At 42.3% G+C, this 23,869-nt stretch overlaps 1 protein-coding gene across 1 annotated transcript; it reads right to left on the bottom strand.

The window, feature by feature from the left end:
• Window positions 1–17,571: 17,571 nt before the first annotated feature.
• On the bottom strand, window positions 17,572–23,631 carry nrn1a (neuritin 1a). The gene is made up of 3 exons (XM_071329130.1): window positions 23,179–23,631; window positions 20,201–20,345; window positions 17,572–19,071 (listed from the first exon to the last, which is right to left on the bottom strand). The coding sequence occupies exons 1-3, from the start codon at window positions 23,231–23,233 to the stop codon at window positions 18,843–18,845; spliced, it is 429 nt and encodes a 142-aa protein (XP_071185231.1). The 5' UTR covers window positions 23,234–23,631; the 3' UTR covers window positions 17,572–18,842.
• Between the last annotated feature and the right edge of the window lie 238 nt (window positions 23,632–23,869).

Here is a 23,869-nt window from a genome sequence, read left to right as displayed (position 1 = left end):
TCAATGCTCAAGAGTGCCAGTACGCCTCCACGGTCCGGTATTTCCGGCGCCACCTCCCCGCCCCAGCCTAGTACCTACAGTGCCTACACTACGCACTAGGCTACCAGTGCGTCTCCTGAGCCCAGTTCCTCCTCCACGCACTCTCTCTGTAGTGCGTGTATCCAGTTCGGTGCCTCCAGTTCCGGCACCACGCACAAAGCCTCCTGTGCGTCTCCAGAGCCCTGAACACACTGTATCTTCTCCCCCTACTAATCCTGATGTGCTTGTCCTCAGCCCGGTGTCACCAGTGCCGGTACCTTGCATCAGGTATAGAGTGGGCTTTGAGAATACAGTGTGCCCTGTCCCTGCTCCCCGCACTAGTAGGAAGGTGCTTATCCTTAGCCCGGTGCCTCCAGTTCCGGCACTACGCACCAGGTCTACAGTGCGCCTTATCCGGCCAGAGCCATCCGTCTCACCAGCGCCATCTGAGCCATCCGTCTCACCAGCGCCATCTGAGCCATCCGTCTCACCAGCGCCATCTGAGCCATCCGTCTCCCCAGCGCCGTCTGAGCCATCCGTCTGCATGAGCCTACAGGAGCCGCCAACCAGACAGGATCTGCCAGAGCCGCCAACCAGACAGGATCTGCCAGAGCCGCCAGCCAGACAGGATCTGCCAGAGCCGTCAGCCTGCCATGACCAGCCAGAGCCGTCCTGCCATGACCAGCCAGAGCCGTCCTGCCATGACCAGCCAGAGCCGTCCTGCCATGACCAGCCAGAGCCGTCCTGCCATGACCTGCCAGAGCCGTCCTGCCATGACCTGCCAGAGCCGTCCTGCCATGACCTGCCAGAGCCGTCCTGCCATGACCTGCCAGAGCCGTCCAGCCAGGACCTGCCAGAGCCGTCCAGCCAGGACCTGCCAGAGCCGTCCAGCCAGGACCTGCCAGAGCCGTCCAGCCAGGACCTGCCAGAGCCGTCCAGCCAGGACCTGCCAGAGCCGTTCAGCCAGGACCTGCCAGAGTCCCTCAGCCAGGACCTGCCAGAGTCCCTCAGCCAGGACCTGCCAGAGTCCCTCAGCCAGGACCTGCCAGAGTCCCTCAGCCAGGACCTGCCAGAGTCCCTCAGCCAGGACCTGCCAGAGTCCCTCAGCCAGGATCTGCCAGAGTATATCAGCCGGGACCTGCCCCTTGTCCCGGTGTTGCCCCTTGTCCCGGTGCTGCCCCTTGTCCCGGTGCTGCCCCTTGTCCCGGTGCTGCCCCTTATCCCGGTGCTGCCCCTTGTCCCGGTGCTGCCCCTTGTCCCGGTGCTGCCCCTTATCCCGGTGCTGCCCCTTATCCCGGTGCTGCCCCTTCTCCTGGTGCTGGCCGTTTATTTAGGGGATGTGAGTTTTAGGGTGGTCATTGGGAGGGGTAGACAGAAGCGGGGGGTGACTATGGTGGTGTGGGGACAGCGTCCAGAGCCGGAGCCACCACCGTGGTCAACTGCCCACCCAGACCCTCCCCTGGACTTTGTGCTGGTGCGCCCGGCGTTCGCACCTTGAGGGGGGGGTTCTGTAACGGTCCTGACCTGTTTTATGTTGTTTTTTGTATGTGTTTAGGTCAGGGCATGTGTTTTGGGTGGGCAGTCTATGTTATCTGTTTCTATGTTGGTTTTGGTTGCCTGGTATGGCTCTTAATTAGAGGCAGGTGTTTTGCGTTCTCCTCTAATTAAGAGTCATATTTAGGTAGGGTGTTCTCACTGTTTGTTTGTGGGTGATTGTCTTCCGTGTTTGTGTATGATGTTACACCATACGGGATTGTTTCGGTTTGTTCGTGCGTTTTTGTAGTAAGTACTTGTTCGTTCGTTCTGCGTGTGTTATGTCAGTTCGTCGTACTAAGTCTGTCTATTTTCGTTTTGTTATTTTGTTAGTTTATTCAAGTATAGTTTGTTTCGTTTTGTCTTATAAATAAAATTCATCATGTATTCACAACCCGCTGCGCCTTGGCTCGATCACTACTCCACCTCTTCTTATGAAGAGAGAGAGGACAGCCGTTACACTTTCGTTCTCAAAACAAGGTTCTGGGCGTACTGCCAAGTTGCAGATACTGATAGTGAGGATTGTTCAGTCACTTGCATGAACACAGAAATATGTTATTAGAAAAGCACAAACATAGAACACAGAAATTGGTATTATTAGAAAAGCAGAAACATAAAATGTTCCATCACAGTGTACTGCTGGACCTGTGTCATGCACAAGCTTCACCACAGTCTGGACCTTCACTTCCTGATCACAGGTCACACCAAGTTTTCTCCCGACTAGTGCTTCGAACCTAATCAAGCAGCGCTTCAGAAAGACCAGAGTGAACACTTTGTCAGAGATTGCTGGTGTGGTGAAGGACAAGTACTCTGGCATGGGTCATCATCCCACAGCTAGTTGGACTGGAGGACTGTGTCTTGTCTTTGGCTATGCCGGATTAAGTGATATGACATGCTATTCTATAAAATCCTTTCTCCGTAATTAATATTACCTGATTGAGCTAATCATGTAAATATATTTAACTAGAAAGTTGGGGCACCACGAAAGAATATTTATAGAGCTGTTATCTTCCGAATAAACTCTTAAAGACCTAGTAATATTTTACATCAATAGCAGTCAATATTAATCGTCACCTTATTTCAGTCTCATCTGAAAGTTGTAAATTCTTGGTTATCTTCACGAACCCTGGCTAACAAGTTGAATCAGCAATACAAAATTGGGTTTAATTATTTATTTACTAAATACCTTGATTACAAATTATGTCATAAAGGAAAACGTCCCTAGCAGACGGAACAGATATGACAGCTGGTTACACAAAGAAAAGGGGGCTGGGTTAGAGTGAAAGAGAGGGAAGACTGAAGAACAAAGGGAGAAGCGATGTCTCTATCGGGCCGTAGGCAGCTACTCTATCGTAAATACAGAATCTTATGCATTCTAAATTACCGCCCATTTGGAAAAGGAAAATGCAATAAATATTTACTCTGAGCTGCGCTTCAATAGGTTGGTGGTAGATGGAAGGCCGTGTTGCCCAACAGAGTCCTTTGTCCTTTGAAGAGTGTCTCTGGTGGTAAACGGGATACGTTGTAGTGTCGTTGTGTGGTAGATGGGATACTCTGTCTGTCCTTTCCTAGCCCACGTTTACAGCTGCTGTTGCTAACTCAACGGCTAGGATGTCTCACTTCTTTAGTGAATAAGAGTTCAAAGTTCATACCATTCACAACCAAAGCTCACGCTGAGGTTGGCTTAGTTCTGTAGTTGACATGTTAGTCCTTTTTAACGTATGGACCATCGTCCTCACGTCCTCGGAACAGGAGGTTACATTTTCGTCCAGGGCTTATATAGTGGAGGGAGAAGGGTGTGTTTTCATAGTTTTATAACCCATGTCTCTTCACAGGGGCGGGCCACTGATTGAGCAGAGCCCTAACCTTATGAAAACCCAAATCTCTCATTTGGAAGCTAAAATTACTTTTAATCTTTTCACCAATAATTGTATATTCAAACATTTAAATTGCACAACAATTCCATGTGAGTCTGATAACTATAATGTGTAGACTTTCCACTGTACCGTTTATGTCATCCTATCATTGATGAGAATGTCTCAGATGACAACCGAACTGACATCATATTCATTAAGTACCAATGCATATGTTCAACTGGTCGGATTACCAAAATATGGTTCATTTCCCCCCACCTTTTGATGTTCCCAGAATCTCTATGTTAACCAAGGGATTTTCAATAGTCACATCAGTAGGGTAGAGAGAGGAAAAAAGGGGGGGAGAGGTATACCTACCCCCAGGCCAGCGTCATGACAACTGTATGGTGCTGGTGGAAAGCTATGGCTGGCAACAACACCTGACTCCGTACTTCAGGTCGCTGCTACAGATCAAGAAGGACCAGCACTTCAAGTGAATATCATTCTCATTGCACTGTATGAGGTTATTCTTCTTATCTAAACTTGGGAGGTGAACTGATGTTATGCAATGTTGTAATGTCTTCTACATTTTTGGGGGTCTTTTTTCCTGTTTTACAGCTTCGATTCTCTGGAGCGTGGTGTTGTTGTCGCCAAGGAGCGTTCTGACTCAGTCGGGACCAAGTTTCAGCTGCTGCGCAACACTGATGTCCTTCCTCCGATAGATGGTCTGCCTGTACAAGCACTACCTGGACTGGACACAACTAGATAAACGCACTGTATCTTTTTGAGAAAGTCAGGAAGTTTTGCAAAGAACAGGGCATGGACATCACATGCCGTGCACCAAAGTCAAGGGCAGGACAGAAACTGGCTGTCCGAATATAGATTTCCTTGTTCATGCGTGGTGCAGACAGATCACTTCATCACTGGGGGTGAGTTCCCAGTCAAACGGACTATCTACAGTGCCTCTACACACATTCACATGACTCTCTCCTAACACACACACATTGCTGGTACAATTTTTTTTTTCTCCTGCTGCTCAGCCACTTTACCCCAGATTGTATGCATATAACTACAGTGCCTCAACTATCACCAATATCACTGATATTGTTCTTGTACGTACTGTATATTATTTTGTTCTTTCTCTACTGGCATTGACACTTTGTTCTTTTTTTGTTTGTTGATATTGCTACTATACAAATATGCAAGTAACCATTTCACTGTACCATTTACACCTTATGTAGATACCAATCCACTTAGTTAGAAAAGGCTGTTTGGTGGTTATAGCCTCTCTTTCACATGACCTATCAAGTTAGCCTGGTGTGTCTGGGGGTGATTATGGTCATCTATTGTATTTCATGCACATGTGTACATATCTAGACAATAGTGACCCATCCACTTGTGGCTGGGGGGTGGTTAGAATTTCTTTCACATGACCCATCAATTTAGACAAGTGTGTCTGGGTAAGCATCATCTAATAATTATAAAATATTTTCATCTGTACACGTTCTATTTTTGATACTGCTACTATGCAAGTAACCACTTCACTATACTGTTTATACCGTCTGTATCCTGTGCTTGTGAGAAATACACTTAGATTTTATTTGATATAGTGTGTGTTTGCCAGAGGCGGTACTGTGAAGAACAACATGACCTGCACCAAAGTCAGATTAGGATATAGGCTAAGGACAAGATAAAGTGTATTTTTACCTGGGGCTAAGGCTTAAGAGGGTGTGAACAACGCTGAATGGGTGTAGACAAAGAAGAGCTCTCCAGTAGGTGTACAAAACATTCAAGGGCAATTTTCTCAAAAGTGGGGTTACAAGTTTATCAACTTTCAAAGCAGAATTACTTTCCCATTGTTCCTGAACTGCAGTGTATGATATACAATTTTGTAGCTCTGAGTCTGTACTTTTATCCAATGTAAAAAATACAATTTAATATGTTGCTACATCAGACTGAAAAGAGGTGCTGGGTCACATTTAGAATCATATGTTACGTTTGTTATGGTTACATAAGACAGATGATTACTTAAAGCAAAAACCAAAGGAGGGTGGGTAGGCGTATAACACGAACATCTAGCAACTCAAAGATTGCGAGTTCGAATCTTATCACGGATAACTTTAGCATTTTTGTTCATTAGCAACTTCTCAACTACTTACTACTTTTTAGCTACTTTGCAACTACTTAGCATGTTAGCTAACCCTTCCCTAACCTTAACCCTTTTAGCTAACCCTCTCCTAACCCTAACCTCTAACCCTAACCCCTAGCTAACATTAGCGAGCTAGCTAACATTAGCCAACTAGCCACCTAGATAGAATTCGTAACATATCATACGTTTTTCAAAACCGTAACATATTGTATGTTTTTCAAATTCGTAACATATTGTACGTTTTGCAAATTCGTAACATATAAGAATTGTAATTCATAACATATCATACAAAATGGGTTATGGACATCCACAAATGAATACGTACCATACGAAATGAAACATATCAGACTAAATGGAGTGTTCGTGATTTACGTACAGAATAACACGAAATGCGCTGAGACCAGGTTGTACCTTTTCATATTTCATTGCAATGTATTGTGAATATCATGGCTATACACTGATTTAATTTATCCTTGCTGCACATTGGATGTGATAAACCTATATCTTGCAGAGTTCACACCAGCTAATTTATATTGATATCTATACCATATTTTTCTCTCATATGATATCCTATAGAGGGGCTCCAAATAGACTGTCAGATTAAATGGAAATGAATGCTTTGTATGAACTGTTCAGTAGCTTACAGAAACAATCCTGTGAGTAATTATCAGTGTTCTTCCCTCACACACCCTCTCATCTCCCTCTCTGAGGAATCCTCATTCACCGGGACTGGTTTATAGGGGAGTTGATCACAAGAGAGCTCTTTTGGTTCCTTGAAGTCACTCACCGCCAAATAATTAAACATTAGAGTGCACCACCTTGTAAAAACGAGGAACGCCGACCACGAGCTGTCATCTTCGTCAGCACAAGTGCGAACGTGCACGGTGGGTTTGCGGCTCGCTGGTCCCACGGGGGGCTTCCTGGGTGTTAGTTTAGCAAATTCAGAGCAGGTATTTTTTTAGAAGGAAGCAGCATCACACTTCACATGGCAGCGTGTTCTGCCTTGAGCATCTGAAGAGGTCTGGATTCGCAGCAAAGCTCTCTTCTGACAGATACTGATGAAGACGTTTTACCATGGTGCACAGCTGAGGAATCCTTGATCAGATGCAACAGATGTGAGAGAACCTCCGCACACCTTTTTTCCCCCTTCAGAATGGTGAGTGAGAAAGAGAGAGATAAGATGGAGAGATTGAGAAAGAGAGCTGTAAAGGTAGCAGGCTAGCAGCCTTAGTGCCAGACAAAGGTACTATAAAGTTGGAAGAGGATGTTATTGTAGAAAGGCCCACTAATCGTACCCAGTGTAGGGTTCTGGTTTGCAATTTACAGTAAGGGAATTAGAATGTTGTAGGGGTTTAAAGAGAGAACTTGTGGTCTACCTAAGTCATGTCAACCCCTCTACTGTACAAGCAAGAAACACATCCTTGATAGCTGCCCATGCCACAGACTTGCATTGTAGATATCATTTTGACACAAACATGACATACACACTCATACTCTCTCTCTCTTATACAAACACACACACATAGACACTCACTCACACTCTCTCTCTCACACACACACACACACACGTTGCATCCCTGCATGCGCAGCTGCCGAGGGCTGCAGTGCTGACCTCCTGTGCCCCTGCTCCCTCTCCTGTCCTCCTGGCCGGCAGCGCCGAGGTTGTGGCGTGACTGTGATTTATCTCCTAGGGTGCAGGTGATCCGTGGCAGCTGCGCAGGAGAGAAGAAATCAATTTTAATGTCACCGCGCAGCTTCAGACGACCGGGCACCCCCAGAGCCCAGGCAATTAGTGCAGCTTCCCTCCCTCTACCTCTCTCTCGTTCTGTTTCTTCCTCTCTCTTCCTCTCTGTAGCTATTCATCTTTCTCTCTTGCTCTCTCGCTCTGCTTCTCCCTTTTCCTCCTGGTATCTATTAATCTCTCTCTCTCTATCTATTTATCTCTCGCTCTCGTTCTGTCAATCTTCTCTCTCTCACTATCTATCTCATTCATTCCCTCTCGCTTTCTTTCTCTCTTCATCTCTCTCTCACTCTTTCTCTCTCTTCCCATCTCTCTCAATCGAGACGATTATGACAAAGTGCTTTTCCTCTAGATGAGAGAGAGCCAGTGTCTGAGGGGGGAAATTATGTAAACAATGAAACTGACCTCAGGGGAATGGAACTTGTTGAACGATTCTACACTTAATTATCTCACAAAAGTTACCCACAGTTAACTTGAGTGGATGAGTTGACAATGTCTTGTTCATTGCAAAATCACACACATAATCACAGTTGCCAGATTTTGGCTGTGGTTTGAGTCAATATAAGGCATTGGGTTGTAGTTTACTACACTTACATTTGACAATACAACTTATCTTGTAGACTTAGGGATAAGGGATAGTTCACCCAAATTACAAAAGGACATCTCACTGGGCACAGACGTCAATTCAACGTCTATTCCACATTGGTTCAACGTAATTTCATTGAAATGCCGTGGAAACAATGTTGATTCAACCAGTGTTCGCCCATTGGGATTGGTTTCCTTACCCTGTAAGCAGTCTATGGACAAGGTATGACAGCAATTCATGCTTTGGTTTAGTTTCCCTTGCAGAGTTTTCACATTTTAGCATTAGTGGCACAAATCCCATTCAAGTCATGGGACAGACATGAGCATTTAGTCCATAGACTGGAAACCAATATGTCATGTTGTCATTTGGGTGAACTATCCCTTTAAGCTCACATATACTCTAAAATCTCTGTAAATCTATCACTGTGCATTATTGCAATCATGTTAAATTGTGATATTTTTGACAACCCCTTGTTCTCCTTTCAGTCAAAGTAGTTTGAGTCTTTGAGATTAATACCTCATGATCTAACAATTAGTTCAGCAACAATTAGAGATTACAAAGACATCAGTCACTGCAGGGTTAACACTCCAAGGAAGTCATTTGGATGCCAGAGGTGTCTCTTTACTCAGAACCCTGGAAAGACATCTTTAGACTCCTGAGTGAATCCTTATAGACAAGTGGAATTGACCTTGTCAATTAGTAGTAGGCAGAGAGAGGGAAAGTTTCATTGTCGACAGAAAACTCCACTTTTAACAAGTGCAATTCTTAATGACTCAGGGAAATATTTGAAGTGGGAGGGAGCTCAGCATTAATCAAGCCCACCGCGGTGCACTCGCCCGCTCTCCAAAATCAACGACGAGCCTCCCCACTGATGTTCAATAGGTCAAAATGTCCTCCCAAGTAATTTTTTCACTGGCAGAGAACCCCAAGATGCTGGCTTGTTTTTTAATACAATCTCATTGGCAATTTACTGGGGGGACGTGTCTTGCTTTGGAGGTATATTCCTGTGTGGGTTAAATGTATTTGGGCACTTAACGGAAACGTTTTGAAATGATTTGTAACGGAAAACAAAAATTAGCATTTCTTATTGGACAAGTCAAGGTAGTCCCTTCATTTGGTGCTGAATGAACACGTCCCTTATTTCAGTTTGGAGTTTCCCAACCCGATAAAGGGATGAGAACAAAATTGAAAAGTGGGCTAAGGTTTGGTTATGGATTCTACCTACATCATCTCCAAAACACTCACCTTTTCAGGACAAGCAGGCAGGACATTGGGAGGATTTCTTATCCGATTAGGATTAGCCAGAGAAGGTTAGTCGCCGGATGGATGTGACGAGCACATCTTGAGTCAGCTATGATATTTGGAGTCATCTGTTATGACTGTGGATGGCAAATGCAGTTGGGTGTTTCTCTTTATTTGGGTGTTTCTGCTCTTTTTACTCAAAACAATTGTAGTCATACTATGACGACAGTACGTTAAAAAGGCAATATAGATATATTGCTTCTGTGGGGGATCCCCAAAATGGACAGGAATATTGTCCATAAAATACCTCCTTACACACTTCCCCACAACCTTGAGAAAATATATATACATTTACCTGAAACTAAGGATTTGTGTGATTTCATGAGTTAATAAATTGAATAATATTATTGTCATGTCTGCTCCTGCTCCTCCCCTTCTGCGTACTCTGTCAGATCCCTACTGGACTCCCGATGTTGTGGGGGTCGGCTCCAGTATCTTGTGGACTGGGAGGGGTATGGCCCAGAGGAGCGGTGTTGGGTTCCGGTGGAGGACATTCTGGACCCCAACATCATCCGTGACTTCCACCTTCGCCGCCCGGACCGACCCGCTCCTCGTCCTCGGGGTCGTCCCCCTGGTCGGCGTCATCCTGCGGCTGGAGCCGCACGTCAGAGGAGGGGGTACTGTCATGTCTGCTCCTGTTCCTCCCCTCCGGCGTACGACTTCGCCAGAGTACTAACCACCGGTCCTGGTATTCATCATTACGCACACCTGGCACTCATCATTACGCGCACCTGTGAATCATTATGATTCCCACCTGGACTCCATTACCTTCATTATTTCTTCCCCTTTATATGTCACTCTCCCAGGTTCACTCACCAGTTGGTATTGTTCTTGTGTATCAGCTGTCTGCCTTATGTTAGTGGCGTGTTCTTGGTTTTGTTGTTTTATTAAAAAGTTTCACCTGCACCTGCTTCCGACTCAACGCCCCATCATTACAATTATATATATGAAACATACAGCCATACTCAAATCAAAATGTTATGTAAAAAATAGCAATGAAACTAGACTATCTTTAATTGTCAAATGGCGGAAAGTACTGAGAGAACTTGCTGATAAAATTACATCTTGATGGATCACCTGACAACACTAGTAGTTCTTGGGGGCAAACAGTATAAGCCTAATTAATTTAATATGTCCATGATCAAATTATATCTAATTAAGATTGGATAACATGTTGTGCATTATAGATCCCCTTTATGTTTGTCTGTATCTTGACAAATCAATCATCACATCAACATGTTCCAATTGGGTTCGTCTTGGTTCATCTGGGTATAAAATAAATGTGTTTCAATAAGGAGGGTTAAACTACCGCTAATGGTTATGAGTCATTGGTGTCGTGTACATTATGTACCTAAAGGCAGAAAGTGGAGGGTCAACCTGGATTTGTTCCAGTAATAATCACTCATGTTCGCTTTCTGGTTGCAATTTTTTTATGTGGGATACCCTAATGAACACAACCCAGGTTCTTTATTAAATATGATTATAAACTTGTGCAGTTGAGAGAGACCTCTGGTCAGACATTGATGTGTCATACCAAGAAGAGGAATAATAGGTTCATATCCAAAAATCCTTACCTTTTTTATATTAGATCAATGTGTTTGCTTACCAAATCAAGTTTAAAAAAATGAAATTTTCTCTTATTCTGAATTTCTGATGTCCTATAGCACCTTCTAGTCCTACATCATTTGAAATGTACCTACCTCCAAACTAATATTTTTTTATTCCTTAGAATGCGTCCCGAATGGCACCCTATTAGTGCACTACTTTTTAACAGAGTCTTATGGGCCCTTTTCAAAAGTAGTGCACTATAAATGCAATCTGGTGCTATTTGGGATAGATCCCTGGTTTTCATTGTCCCGCTGATCACATATTTGAGTCGAAGCCCATCCCTTGACACTGATACTTGGCATCCGGAAAAATATCTCCTATACCTTCGCAGTACAGCCCATTCTCTCCCAGTGTGAAATCTGCTAAGGAGGCACATGTGCTATTACAAGGTGCTCCACAGATGTTCGCTTCATCGATTTGTTCATTTATTGTCTGAAGACAAAATGTGATAAGGTAATTAGTCAACTCCCCACACCTCAGCAGCCAGGAGCTTTTGTGTAGAGGACAAATGCTAGCCCCCACTCTCTCGCTCTCTCCCTCCTACAAAGCCCCAAAAGTGACAAAACCTGCTGAAAAACCTGCTGTATGTAAAATATTATGTGCTATACCTTGAAATAATATGTAACTCTAGATGACAACGTAATGATGTTTGTTTCCAGCAGTGGGGGTTCTCCTAAAGAAGTTCAATTTGCTTCGTGTTTTGTTTCCTTGCCACTATACTAACGAGTATCTCAATACCGGTATCGTCCCAGCCCTATGATTAATAAAGTAATTAGTCGACTCCCCACACCCCAGCAGCCAGGAGCTTTTGTGTAGAGGACAAATGTTAGCTCTCACTCTCGCTCTCTCCCCCCTACAAAGCCCCAAAAGTGACAGATGATTAATTAGGGCTGCGACGATACCAATATCGCAATATTTTTTCCATGGGAAAAATGAAAACAGGAAGCAGATCAAACTCTTTGGTCCTCTAAAAACCTGCTGTATGTAAAATATTATGCGCTATACCTTGTAAATATGTAACTCTAGATGACAACATAATGATGTTTGTTTCCAGCAGTGGGGGTTCTCCTAAAGAAGTTAAATCTGTTTTTTGTTTTGTTTCCTTGCCACTATACTAACGAGTATCTCAATACCGGTATCGTCCCAGCCCTATGATTAATGGCAGTTATGGTTTCTCTGGTGAGAGTCAATAGGCATAACTGGCAGGTTTGTAGAGGAAGGCTTTTTCTCTCTTGTGAGTGTCATTTCCCTGTGTTCTTTGAAAGGGGTGCATTCCAGAAGAAACAGGCCCTGTCCGAAGTTCGTTCCTTCCTCTCTTCCTGGAGGAATTCACTGATCTGCCATGGCTGGATTGGTGAAAACTATGTTGCTGACACCTATCAATTTGTGTTAAGTAACGGATTACCAGTACTTCATTGCCCCCAGTTTCTGCTGTAATGTCAATGTCCTCTTCTGTGAACTCTGTAAGGATCTCCAAAGGAATTCACCAGTTCATTTTTGCATTAATGCCAAGCTATTTTATGGCCCAAACCATTAAACCATTTACCTTTTTTTACATAGGTTGTACAGCTACTGTATGTTTGTGTAACCTATGATAGTACAATATCATTGCCGAGAATGTATACAAGCCTAAATCTTTTCTAAGAAAGACAACTGTGTATTTTGAAAAACTATATCTAAATGTCATATTTTTTATGATGATTCTACTGTTTTGGGAAAGAGTATTGGAATACATTTCTGAGCAAAGACCAAACTTAGCAGAGGTTCTCATGCCATTGTTGATCTTAGGGATAAGTGTCTACTGTGAGGACTCTTGCATTCTCTATCAGCCCTATTACCGACTCATCTACTGCAGGAGAGTGACGGTGTTGTGAGCTCAGATTGAGTTGTAGTTGTTGCCCTGCACTAAGCTTGGCAAGTAATGCTAGGAACTGTCTAGCTCAAGGATGGGCAACTAACACACCTGACTCCAATAATCAACTAATCAGGATCTTCTGTTTAGAATGCACTTAGCTTAATCTAGGGATTGGGAAAAAGTGTGACACCTCACCGGCCCCTGAGGACTGAGGTGTGTTCATTTCGCTTGAATGTTTGTTACGTTGCGGAACGGTTTGGACTGAATGACACGTTTTCCTAAAACATTCTTGTACGTTCTTGAACAGACTTTGAGATACGTTTCCTCCGTTGTGGCTTTAAGCAATGAGTGACGTATTTAAAGGGTGGTGCATTTTGAACACGAAACCTAACCCCTCCCTGTTTTTCAACTGGTCGTTCAGTACAGCACCGTTTCCGTTCAATTGAACGTTCTATTGTGTTTTTTTGTACTGAATGCAGCCCTGGAGTTGCCCATCCCTGGCTAGTTAATGTAGGAACTCTCCTTGGTCCTGACTGACTGATTGGCTAAGACAATAAAGAATGAAAGCCTCTAGTGGCCAAAAGGCCGTTTTAGCATGGTCAGCGCCATTTTTTGTTTATTTGAATTTTTATTTAACCTTTAACTAGGCAAGTCAGATAAGAACAAACTCTTATTTACAATGATGGCCTACCCCGGCCAAACCCGGACGATGCTAGGCCAATTGTGCGGTCCCTATGGGACTCCCAATCACGGCGTGATACATGTGATGTGATACAGCCTGGATTCGAACCAGGGACTGTAGTGACACCTCTTATATTGAGATGCAGTGCATTAGACTGCTGCGCAACTTGTGGCCATTGAGGGTTCCACCATGCTTCCACTATTTTAAAGTAGTCAAAGTTATCAGCTAGGTGGGGATTCCTATGGCTTGTAGCCTCAATGGCGCTGCACATGCTGGCACAGACGCTATAATGGCACAGATATAAATATGTGTCCTCTATCTATCTCTATGGCTTAGACCTACATGTACATGGTGCTTAATGAACAGCAGGACTGGATGGTTAAGAGCTGTCCATGGTCCTGAAAGACTACAGGACCTAAACGGAAATCAGGGCTTTTAACCATATCTACTCCCATGTTCAATACTTTGGCTGCTACAACCTGCCATTCTTATCTACCAAGTTCAAACAAAGATCCGATGTTCTTCAGAGAAACTACTACAGGAAGCTTCTACTGGGTACATCAATGCAACTCGTGGTAAATAGTTAATTGCTGAAGCAAGAACCTAAGGCCAATTTGGCCGCAATACCCTACTTTGATACAGTGTGAGGGCTCTCTTTGTAAGAGGAGACCTTGAAAGGTGAGGCAGAATCTTATTGAGACTGGCACAGGCATAGGTACATTGGATGTCTGCCAACATCAACGTGAAATATGTAATTGTTTGCTGAAGTGACCAAAATGGGTGTTCGTCCTCTTGCTCTTCAAAATTCCTCAGTCTGCATTATATTCTGATCTTGTTGAACTATATCTTTGGAAAACATAAATAGCTTATTCTTTATCTTTTTTTGGTATGCATGGACATTTTTTTCCCTTTCATATCTTTTTGGCAGCTTTTTCTTTTTGAACTTGTGTGTGGAGTATGGTAAGCTATCTTTTGCATTAAATCACATGGTTCGAATAGGAATAGGTTACTTAGTATTCTGATTGCACATGGTTCATGTGCACACGCTTGCTGTTTGGGGTTTTAGGCTGGGTTTCCGTAAAGCACTTTGTGACATCAGCTGATGTAAGAAGGGCTTTATAAATACATTTGATTGATTGAATTATTCACAGACAATTATAAACTGTGTGGTTCGAGCCCTGAATGCTGACTGACTGAAAGCCGTGGTATATCAGACCGTATACCACGGGTATGACAAATCATTTATTTTTACTGCTTTAATTGTGTTGGTAACCAGTTTATAATAGCAATAAGGCACCTCGGGGGTGCCTTATTGCGTTGTGCCTAAGAACAGCACTTAGCTGTGGTATATAGGCCATGTACCACACCCTCTTTGCCCTTATTGCTTAAATATAAAATAGCCAAAGAAACAAAATGACCTAGCATTAAACATGTGAATAGAAACATGTATTCGAGAAGCATAGGCCTATACTTTGATAAAATTGTATAGGCCTATATAGGCTAATTCTGATGTACACTAAATGACCAAAGGTATGTGGACACCTGCTCGTTGAACATCTCATTCCAAAATCATGGGCATTAATATGAAGTTGGTCCCCCCTTTGCTGCTATAACAGCTTCCACTCTTCTGGGAAGGATTTCCACTAGATGCTGGAACATTGCTGCGGGGACTTGCTTCCATTAAGCCACAAGAGCATTGGTGAGTTCGAGCACTGATGTTGGGCGATTAGGCCAGGCTCGCAGTCGGCGTTGCAATTCATCCCAAAGGTGTTCGATTGGGTTGAGGTCAGGGCTCTGTCCAGCGCAGTCAATGTCTTCAACACCGATCTCGACAAACCATTTCTGTACGGACCTCACTTTGTGCACGGGGCATTGTCATGCTGAAACAGGTAATAACCTTCTCCAAACTGTTGACACAAAGTTGGAACACAGAATCATCTCGAATGTCATTGCATGCTGTAGTATTAACATTTCCCTTCACTGGAACTAATGGGCCTAGCCAGACCATGAAAAATAGCCCCAGACCATTATTCCTCCTCCACCAAACTTTACAGTTGGTACTATGCAGTCTGGCAGGTAGCGTTCTTCTGGCATCCGCCAAACCCAGATTTGTCCGTCGGACTGCCAGATGGTGAAGCGTGATTCATCACTCCAGAGAACGTGATTCCACTGCTCCAGAGTCCAATGGCAGTGAGCTTTACACCACTCCAGCCGCCGCTTGGCATTGCGCATGGTGATCTTAGGCTTGTGTGCGGCTTCTCGGCCTTATGAAGCTCCCGACGAACAGTTATTGTGCTGACATTGCTTCCAAAGGCAGTTTGGAACTCGGTAGTGAGTGTTGCAACCGAGGACAGATGATTTTTACGTGCTACGCACTTCAGCACTCAGTGGTCCTGTTCTGTGAGCTTGTGTGGCCTACCACTTCGCAGCTGAGCCATTGTTGCTCCTAGACGTTTCCACTTCACATTAAAAGCACTTACAGTTGACCAGAGCAGCTCAAGCAGGGCAGAAATTTGACAAACAGACTTGTTGGAAAGGTGGCATCCTGTGACGGTGCCACGTTTAAAGTCACTGAGCTCTTCAGTAAGGCCATACTACTGCCAATGTTTGTCTATGGAGATTGCATGGCTGTGTGCTCGATTTTATACCCCTGTCAGCAACGGGTGTACTTTTGTATACTTTACATAGTGTATGTAGTAAGCATGTGCCATGAAAGACAATCAAATGTGAATATGTGTTGTTTTTCATCAGTCGACTGTAGTTTGAATTAAGAAGAGGCTCAATATAGTCGAATTTTCTGTCATGCTGCTAAACTTTAATAACGAAAACCTGCCATGGTGACTCAGCCTGCTTCAATTCTTCAACTCATATGCCTAAATATGCACACAAAAAAATGCAATTTTTCATTTTAACCAAATATTGTATCGTGCTTCGTTTGAAAAAAGATATGAAGCTATTTTTATGCATTATTCAAATTGTGATTATTCTTTTTTTTTACTGATATAGGGGTTTCGTCATTATAGTAATATATGTATTAGGCTACTACTCATAGGACATTTCACAACATATGCCTAGGCCACAATATAGGCTATAACAGGCGGTGCTTCGTTAACTGTGAGCTTGAATAGAACTAGGGAGAAGCTCCGGAGTAGAATGCATGCTAATGAGGATTTCAGGGAGATACCTCGCCGAGGCGATAACAGCCGCTCAAATGTTTCTGTTGGAGCTTGTGGTTTTGTTATCACGCTATTATCCAGTAGAAAATATGGAGAAGGAATAAAGTAGGCTATAGTATTTCGAGAGATAACGTATGACGTAATAGGCTTGACGTTATAGGCCCTACACATAAGAAAATCAAACCAACAAACGCTGTATGCAATGTCATCCTTTTGCTCAAGATAAAAAATGATTGAAAGAAAACAAATAGAAAATAGAGGCAGATTGTACGCTTGTCTCTCTTCTTGGAAAGAGAGATGGTCATTCATTAAACTTTCATCCATATTAATGCAGGAGCACGCTTTTGAAATCGAATCTGTATTCCGTTTGGGACCGGAAATACAAATGAGATTCTGATTATATGTCAGCAATATTCGTCAAAAAATGTTTTTAGCCTATTTGCTTTACCAATGTATATTTCATATTGCTTTACCACTTCTTAACATATAGGCCTCAATATTTAAAAAATCACGTGCTAAATGTGTTGTTTTAACACTAGGGCTCATGCCACGCAAACGCCTGTCGCCTGCCACTCCTATTCTCGATTCCATGTAATATTTTGCACGGCCATGGACGCATGTATTAAGATGCATTTCGGAGAGAGACAGAAGGATTTTTTTATTCGAAATTCTGTAGCCTGTTTCAATGTTGCTATTTTTTCTACCCACATTAGCCAGTCACTTTGAGATTTAACGTTTTTGCTCAGATAGACAAACAGCAATAGTTGGTCGGTTGCTGTCTCTCCCCTCCCCAAATCAATACTCGAAGCTCTAGTTCTTGCAGGGCTGACTTTCTTTCTTTCTTATTAATAATGCAAAACGCGTCTGCGTCTGCGTGTGTGTGTGTGTGTGTGTGTGTGTGTGTGTGTGTGTGTGTGAATCCTAAATGATTGGCTGCACCAGCTCGTTTGCTTCAAAGCCATGAATGAACCCAACACCCAAAGACACCTGTCATCATCAGCTATGCAGTTTACACACCAGCAATGTATACATTTTGGGAGCATAACTAAGAATAGAACCACACACTTATTTTCGAACATAAACTGTTTTATTTAATATTCTTCATAATTTTAGCACTCTGATTTTTTTTATATACCTGGATAATAATCAATCTGTGTTTTTTTTTTTACTGTTTGAGATAAATTAGACTCTATCATTTTTTTTTTTTCAAAATTAATTTGATATACATAGTCTCTTATTTACTTAAATGATTTGGAATAGTCAGGTATTATATGCAACATCCCCAAAAACAAACAAACAAACAAACAAATAAACATAATACACATCTTTTTGAAGGCAGTGAAACCGGGTCTATGCCTTGGCAACATCAATAAAAGCTAGCAAAATGTCGCTTCATCCAGCGATTGATTTCGCGTTCTGAGTATTCTCGTGCTACTGTTCTTCTGGGGTGTATGGTTTCGTGTAGGTTATACCCTAGGCCTAGGGGTAGCCTATATTTCTTCATAAATGGATGGTAATGTGCTAACATAGAATGGCAACAGTCATATCACTCTCCAGCCATTGTTTTCGTTCCGCTACATTGGCCAAGTTTAAGTCATCGTATTGCCATCATTTTTACTTAATAACCAACCATCAAAACGTACCATTGAATGCCTGTAGTCATTCCTGAGATCTCTTTTTTTTCATTCTTATTACTATGCTATTTATATATATTTTTTCCTAGGGTGATGGTTATAGACATCATATGAAAGTAGAAATATCAGATCCTCAAACAACCTTTTCGATTTATACTTGGCTCGACATGATACATTTGGCAAATTAAAGTAAATAAAATATCTAAATGGTGAGTATAGGAGACCGACCTGGAGCAAATTGCCTTTCTGTTGTTGATTTCGTTGAGGCAAGCGTGTCTCGCATTAGCCTACAGAGTATGAGCAGCTTGCAATCTGCAATCACCTGAAATAACAGGGATGTCTAGTCTAAGGCTACTAATATAAATAATTAATTGTCGACTTTAATACTATGCCATTCCACGATTGTATGCGGGCAAGGATCCATCAAAATTTCATTATCATTCCAACTCAACACCTGCTAAATATTTAATGTAGTTGACCCCAGGTCAGACAAATATGGTGGAGCAGTCCCAGAAGACGGCCTGCCAATGTCTCTTGCAAAATCAGGTCGCCTTCTCCGGATGAAGTAGCCTATAAATCCATTTGGGTGTAGATGAATTCAAACGTCTTTTGTTTTATATTTTTTGTGTGGATAGCTAGCACTCGTTTTCTTTTTTTCTTTGTAATTTTTCCCCCCGCTTTTTTCTTTGTTGTTTTTTTCTTCTGCTAAAACGCAAGCCAAGTCACTAAGGCTGAAAGTGCCGTTAGAAGCATCGTGAGACCAAAAGGAACTGTGGATTTGGAGGCCCCGTTCCCCCCACCACAGAGTTCAAACAAGCTCCCTCGGAACTCCAAGTTTCTGGACTCCTTTTTGAGCTTCTCCCATAGGTCTGTTGCTCCTTCTTGGCAATCCGCCAGCGCAGTGGTCGCACATGAGTGGAAGTCATCCCAATATCTGCAAATCAAATGTAAAAGCAATTAAGAAATGCTTTACGTTATGTTAGCCTACTGTTGACAACTTGTTTTCTCTCCTTATTGGTTGTCTGTGCTATATTCGAATAGCCTAATAGTTTGCTTTCAACACAGTTGTAATAATATTAGAAAGCCAAAAAGAAGTCCAGCAATAAATGCATAATAATAATAATCCGATTCTATTTTTGTATTGTAATCTATAGTCGGTCGAATAGCATAGTCTAGTATTAGCATCTCCCTTGAAGGCTAAACGAAAATCACGTTGGTTGTAATCTACACACTCTGAGAAAGATTCCCTAAAGTCACGTGATTGTATCTAACCGCTCCCTTTTTCAATTTCTCTCCTCTCTCTCAATTCTATACAAGGGGCTTTATTGGCATGGGAAACGTGTGTTTACATTGCCAAATCAAGTGAAATGGATATACAAAAGTAAAATAAACAATACAAATATTACACTCACACAAGTTCCAAAAGAACAAAGACATTTCAAATGTCATATTATGTCTATATACAGTGTTGTAGCGATGTGCAAATAGTTAAATATGGGTTCTCTCTCTCTCTCTCTCTCTCTCTCTCTCTCTCTCTCTCTCTCTCGCACGCACGCACGCGCCAAAGTCATCTGCACGCATGCTCGTCCATCCCTCATTCTCACATCCCCAACGTCCAAGCACATGCACAGTTGCATTAACATAGTAAGAACAGGGGCTATAATATCCCATTCACACAAAGGCTATACATTTCAAAGGAGCCACTGCTTAATTTTGTTTATTCATATTGAGACACCCGGTGGCGCGTGGCTCCCCCTGATCCTGACTCCGTATCTAATCTAATCGAGGCTGTTGATATTGACCCCGTCAACCCCACGCCACGTCGATAGTATATCTCATTGCAATTATGGAGTAAAGTGCGAATAGGGGGAGTAGCCTAGCTTATTAACGTGCTCCTGCTGCCTGCGATTTTCATGATGGAGCTGTCGAATTAAACTGGGGGCTCTACTGCCATCTGGCACCAACCGGTTTGGTATATGGGGTGCAGTGCGCCTGCCCCTTTTTGGATTTGATCAAATTCTGCATGTCCCCCGCCCCCTTTTTAAAAAATGAATTCAACTTACATGCAGATGGTCTGCAGATTTTCCTTCTCATCCAGCTCCTGTGGATAGTTGGCCATATTCTCCCCGAGTTTCAGCAAGCAGTTGGAGAACCCTTTGAATACTGTATCACATTTCCCTGTCGCTCTCACCGCCTGTAGCAGATAAGCTGGAATTGGGGGGGAGAAATGTATTTATTTATTTTTTTAGGATCATGTTTTTTTTTTCATTCCAACATTCGATAGCATATGTCTTATAATGACAGGGTACGTTAATGGTTGATTTTTATGGTGATTCGTTTTCATTTGATCCAGTTTGTCCATTCATTCATGTATTTTCTTAATTTAGCCTTCTTGGGTAGTTTAAATGGGAATGTTTACAACTTAACCCTATAACTTATTGTCAAGAAATGTCTAAACATTTTCGCTTAATATAATGCTGGTTTTAACATATCCAACAATTGTACATCTGCATTTGATCATACAATCTGTTTGGAGAATGCATTGTGTGATCCCAGCCCAGAAAATGTGTGCAACAGCGACAAAGGAGGATGAGGTAATGCACCGCCGAGATGGAAAAGGGGGTGTGTTTCTCACTGCATGGCTTTTGTGAGTGTGTGGGGGGTGGGGGTCTTGTGGCACGCTATAGTAAATTGTAGTAATATTTGTGTCTGTGCTTATTCAACCATATTAGGGGCGTTCGCCGTCCATAATTTGTTGAACAGAGAAAATTACAGGGTTTGTTGCTAAACGTCCACGCCTTAAATCCAACCCTTTTGACCCTCTCGTGCTCAATGTTGAGGTTGTCAATGGTGGGACGCACCAAGCATCTCTGGTTCGTTAAGCAAAAGATTCGCTCGATTGATCATTTGTTACAATGTTGTCCCATGTCGATTGGTTGCAGAATAATGCACCGTGAAGGCTACACGGTTAGGCTATTTATCAATAAATAATAAGGGAACGACAGCGATGGACTGGTTTCATTTAAATGCATCAGTGTAGCCTGGAATAGCCTAGTATTGGGAGCAAATACTAACAACCTCAGTTATAGGTATTTAGGTTTGGGTGATGTGTTGATAATACAGGCATCATTCGTTAAATTGCGTTGTAAAAAATGTGAGGCTACTGTCATTGCCATCATGCCCTATCAAATCAAGATGTTGCCTACAAGCAATCCAATGTCACCAAATATGCTATGCGGAAATGTGTAATAGATTCTGACAAGGTCAAGTAATAAATGAATGTTACTGCGTCTCGAGCAAGCGGATTGCAAATGATTTTTGCAGTGATGATTTACAAAGGGTTCAACTCGCGAGATGATATTATCGCACTTGCATTGTAAAATTACACATAACCCCCATATATTACTTCAACGTGTGCCGCTCTCACTTGGCACAGACCCTGTTTGAAAAATCTCTTGTAAAATGTGGTATCCTAATTATTTTTATACGTGTAATAACAGGGTTGAAATGACTATGCCCTCTATCCCATTTTCCTGTTAAGGACAATTTCTGCTAAATGTGTTAAATTAAGACATTGCCTAGAGAATCTATCACACGTGTTTCTCACATTTATCATATAGGCTACCTCAGCTTTCAGCTCCAATAGATAGCCATATAGCTACAGTAGCCTGAGTACTACTACCAGTCACACCCACACTATAGATATAGCTAAAGCAGAGTTAACCCGCAGAAAATGTACACGGCACATAAACAAAGAATAACCCTCAGAATGACCAACTCTGCGGACGACCCAGTCAAAGACGAAACACCTAATATCCAAATGATAAAAACGACTTTCCATAGCCTATTACGTTCTCGTTTCGTAGGCTAATGTTAAATGTTAGCGATACCACATCTCAAATAAGCGCTGCAATACATTGATATGGCTAGCCTACATTTTTACGGGACAAAATGACACCATAGCTATAATCGAAATATATCCTCCAAATGGATTAGGCCAAATAGCCCCATAGATATAGTTGTTTTCTCTCTATAGTCGCCTACATTCTTTTGCTGAATAAAAAGCGCCTTCATCAAAATAAAATGTATTTTTAAAGACATTTTATTTTCGTAGACCAAATATAGTCTAATAGTCATATTCGTTAATGAAAAAGTATCTAAATACTATTTTACATTAGACAATTATCATATCGCTAACCTATACTCGATGCATTTCGTTACAAAACAATAAACGATGCACCTGCTAGGCACTCATATTTTGAAAGAGCTTGCCTTCAGATGCTGCACGTCTTTTAGTTCAAATTTTCATTCACAAAGCATGTCAAGTCAAAGCATTTATGTTTAGTCTTTTTTTCACAATGGCTCGGTTGCTGAATTATTTATAAATCCCTTGCCACTACAGGATTCTGTGGAGCAGTTGTCTTACTTTGGCAGCGTTTGCGTTATGCAATGCAAACGAAAGACTGGCCTATTTGTGCGAACGTCCCCGTACACGTTTCCAATCGAAATTACAGGTGCATTCTTATAGAATTTTAAAAAGAAAATACATTTTTTGTTTAAAATCATTTTTTTGTTTAGAATCTCCTTTATAACGAATGGAGAAAAAAAACGTGAAATGTGACATAGCCTTTGGTTTGTTGTGTCTATTATTGTCGGACGAAATTAGCTCATGCATACCATTGTATATAGCCAGATAATAAACTGATCTCATGCATTCAATGCAATAAAAGAAATACAGACTTGTTCCTGGAAGAAACGATCGAACAGTTGATTACAAATAGTTTGCAGGTTGACATGTATCGTTATGAATCTTGCCCTGGATGGAGCCAGATCTGAGCGATTTGCGCTAGATTAGCCAGTTACAAAATCAAAATGAGCTAAATTCAGAGAAATTACCAATCTGCAGAGCTGCCTCCTGTACAAGAGTCATGACCACAAATGCCACCCTGCAAATAGTTTGGCTTTCATTCGTAACAATTCGCTAATTATTGTTAAGTCAAATATAAAACAATAACGAATCGACCGTGAAAGAGTCACTCACCTAACTGAACCACAAGAAACAGTGAGATATATTTGCCGGACCAAGTTAATCCCATTCTACGTGTGGTAAAACCATTGGCGTATGCAGATCTTAAAAACTTGGAAGGAAAAACGATGTTGAGGTCTGGGCATCACACATAGCCATCAACTTCCAGCAGCATTCACAGACTCTTGCTTTTCTCCCGTAGCCTGTTACACTCACAGTGTGGCGAAGAGGAGTGAAATAGTGCACCCCTTGTAAAGCGAGGGCGGTGATGGCTCTTTTTTTTCTTCACTTTCTCCCCATCTCTCGCTCTGCTTCACGCCCACATCGCATGCTTGACGTAAAGGTGACTGTTGGACTCCCCCCTTCCTCCCCCTAGCCCACACCTTACACATACAGTCATTAAAATACCTGTAGTGATATCTGGGTCAAGGGCACACGTGCGCGCCAAGGACCACACTGGTGGTGTCTGGAGAGGTGAGACTATGGACTCAGAAGTGACCAAATGCCCCTTTTCTTTGTGCCATCGACAGAGAACTAATAAGAATATGCCAATATTTATCTGATTTGTATATTTGTGGTGTACTTTATTTATTATAATATTTAATCATATGTTTACTATGGACAAAAAAGACACAATTTCTGCCAAAAAACGCTGTTTATCATGCTACTATAAATGTGTCCATATGCCTATATGTTATACATTCTA

The sequence above is a fragment of the Salvelinus alpinus genome, chromosome 10 (genome assembly GCF_045679555.1).
Source record: "Salvelinus alpinus chromosome 10, SLU_Salpinus.1, whole genome shotgun sequence".
Classification (NCBI taxonomy): domain Eukaryota; kingdom Metazoa; phylum Chordata; class Actinopteri; order Salmoniformes; family Salmonidae; genus Salvelinus; species Salvelinus alpinus.
This window is presented reverse-complemented; position numbering and strand designations above follow the sequence as displayed.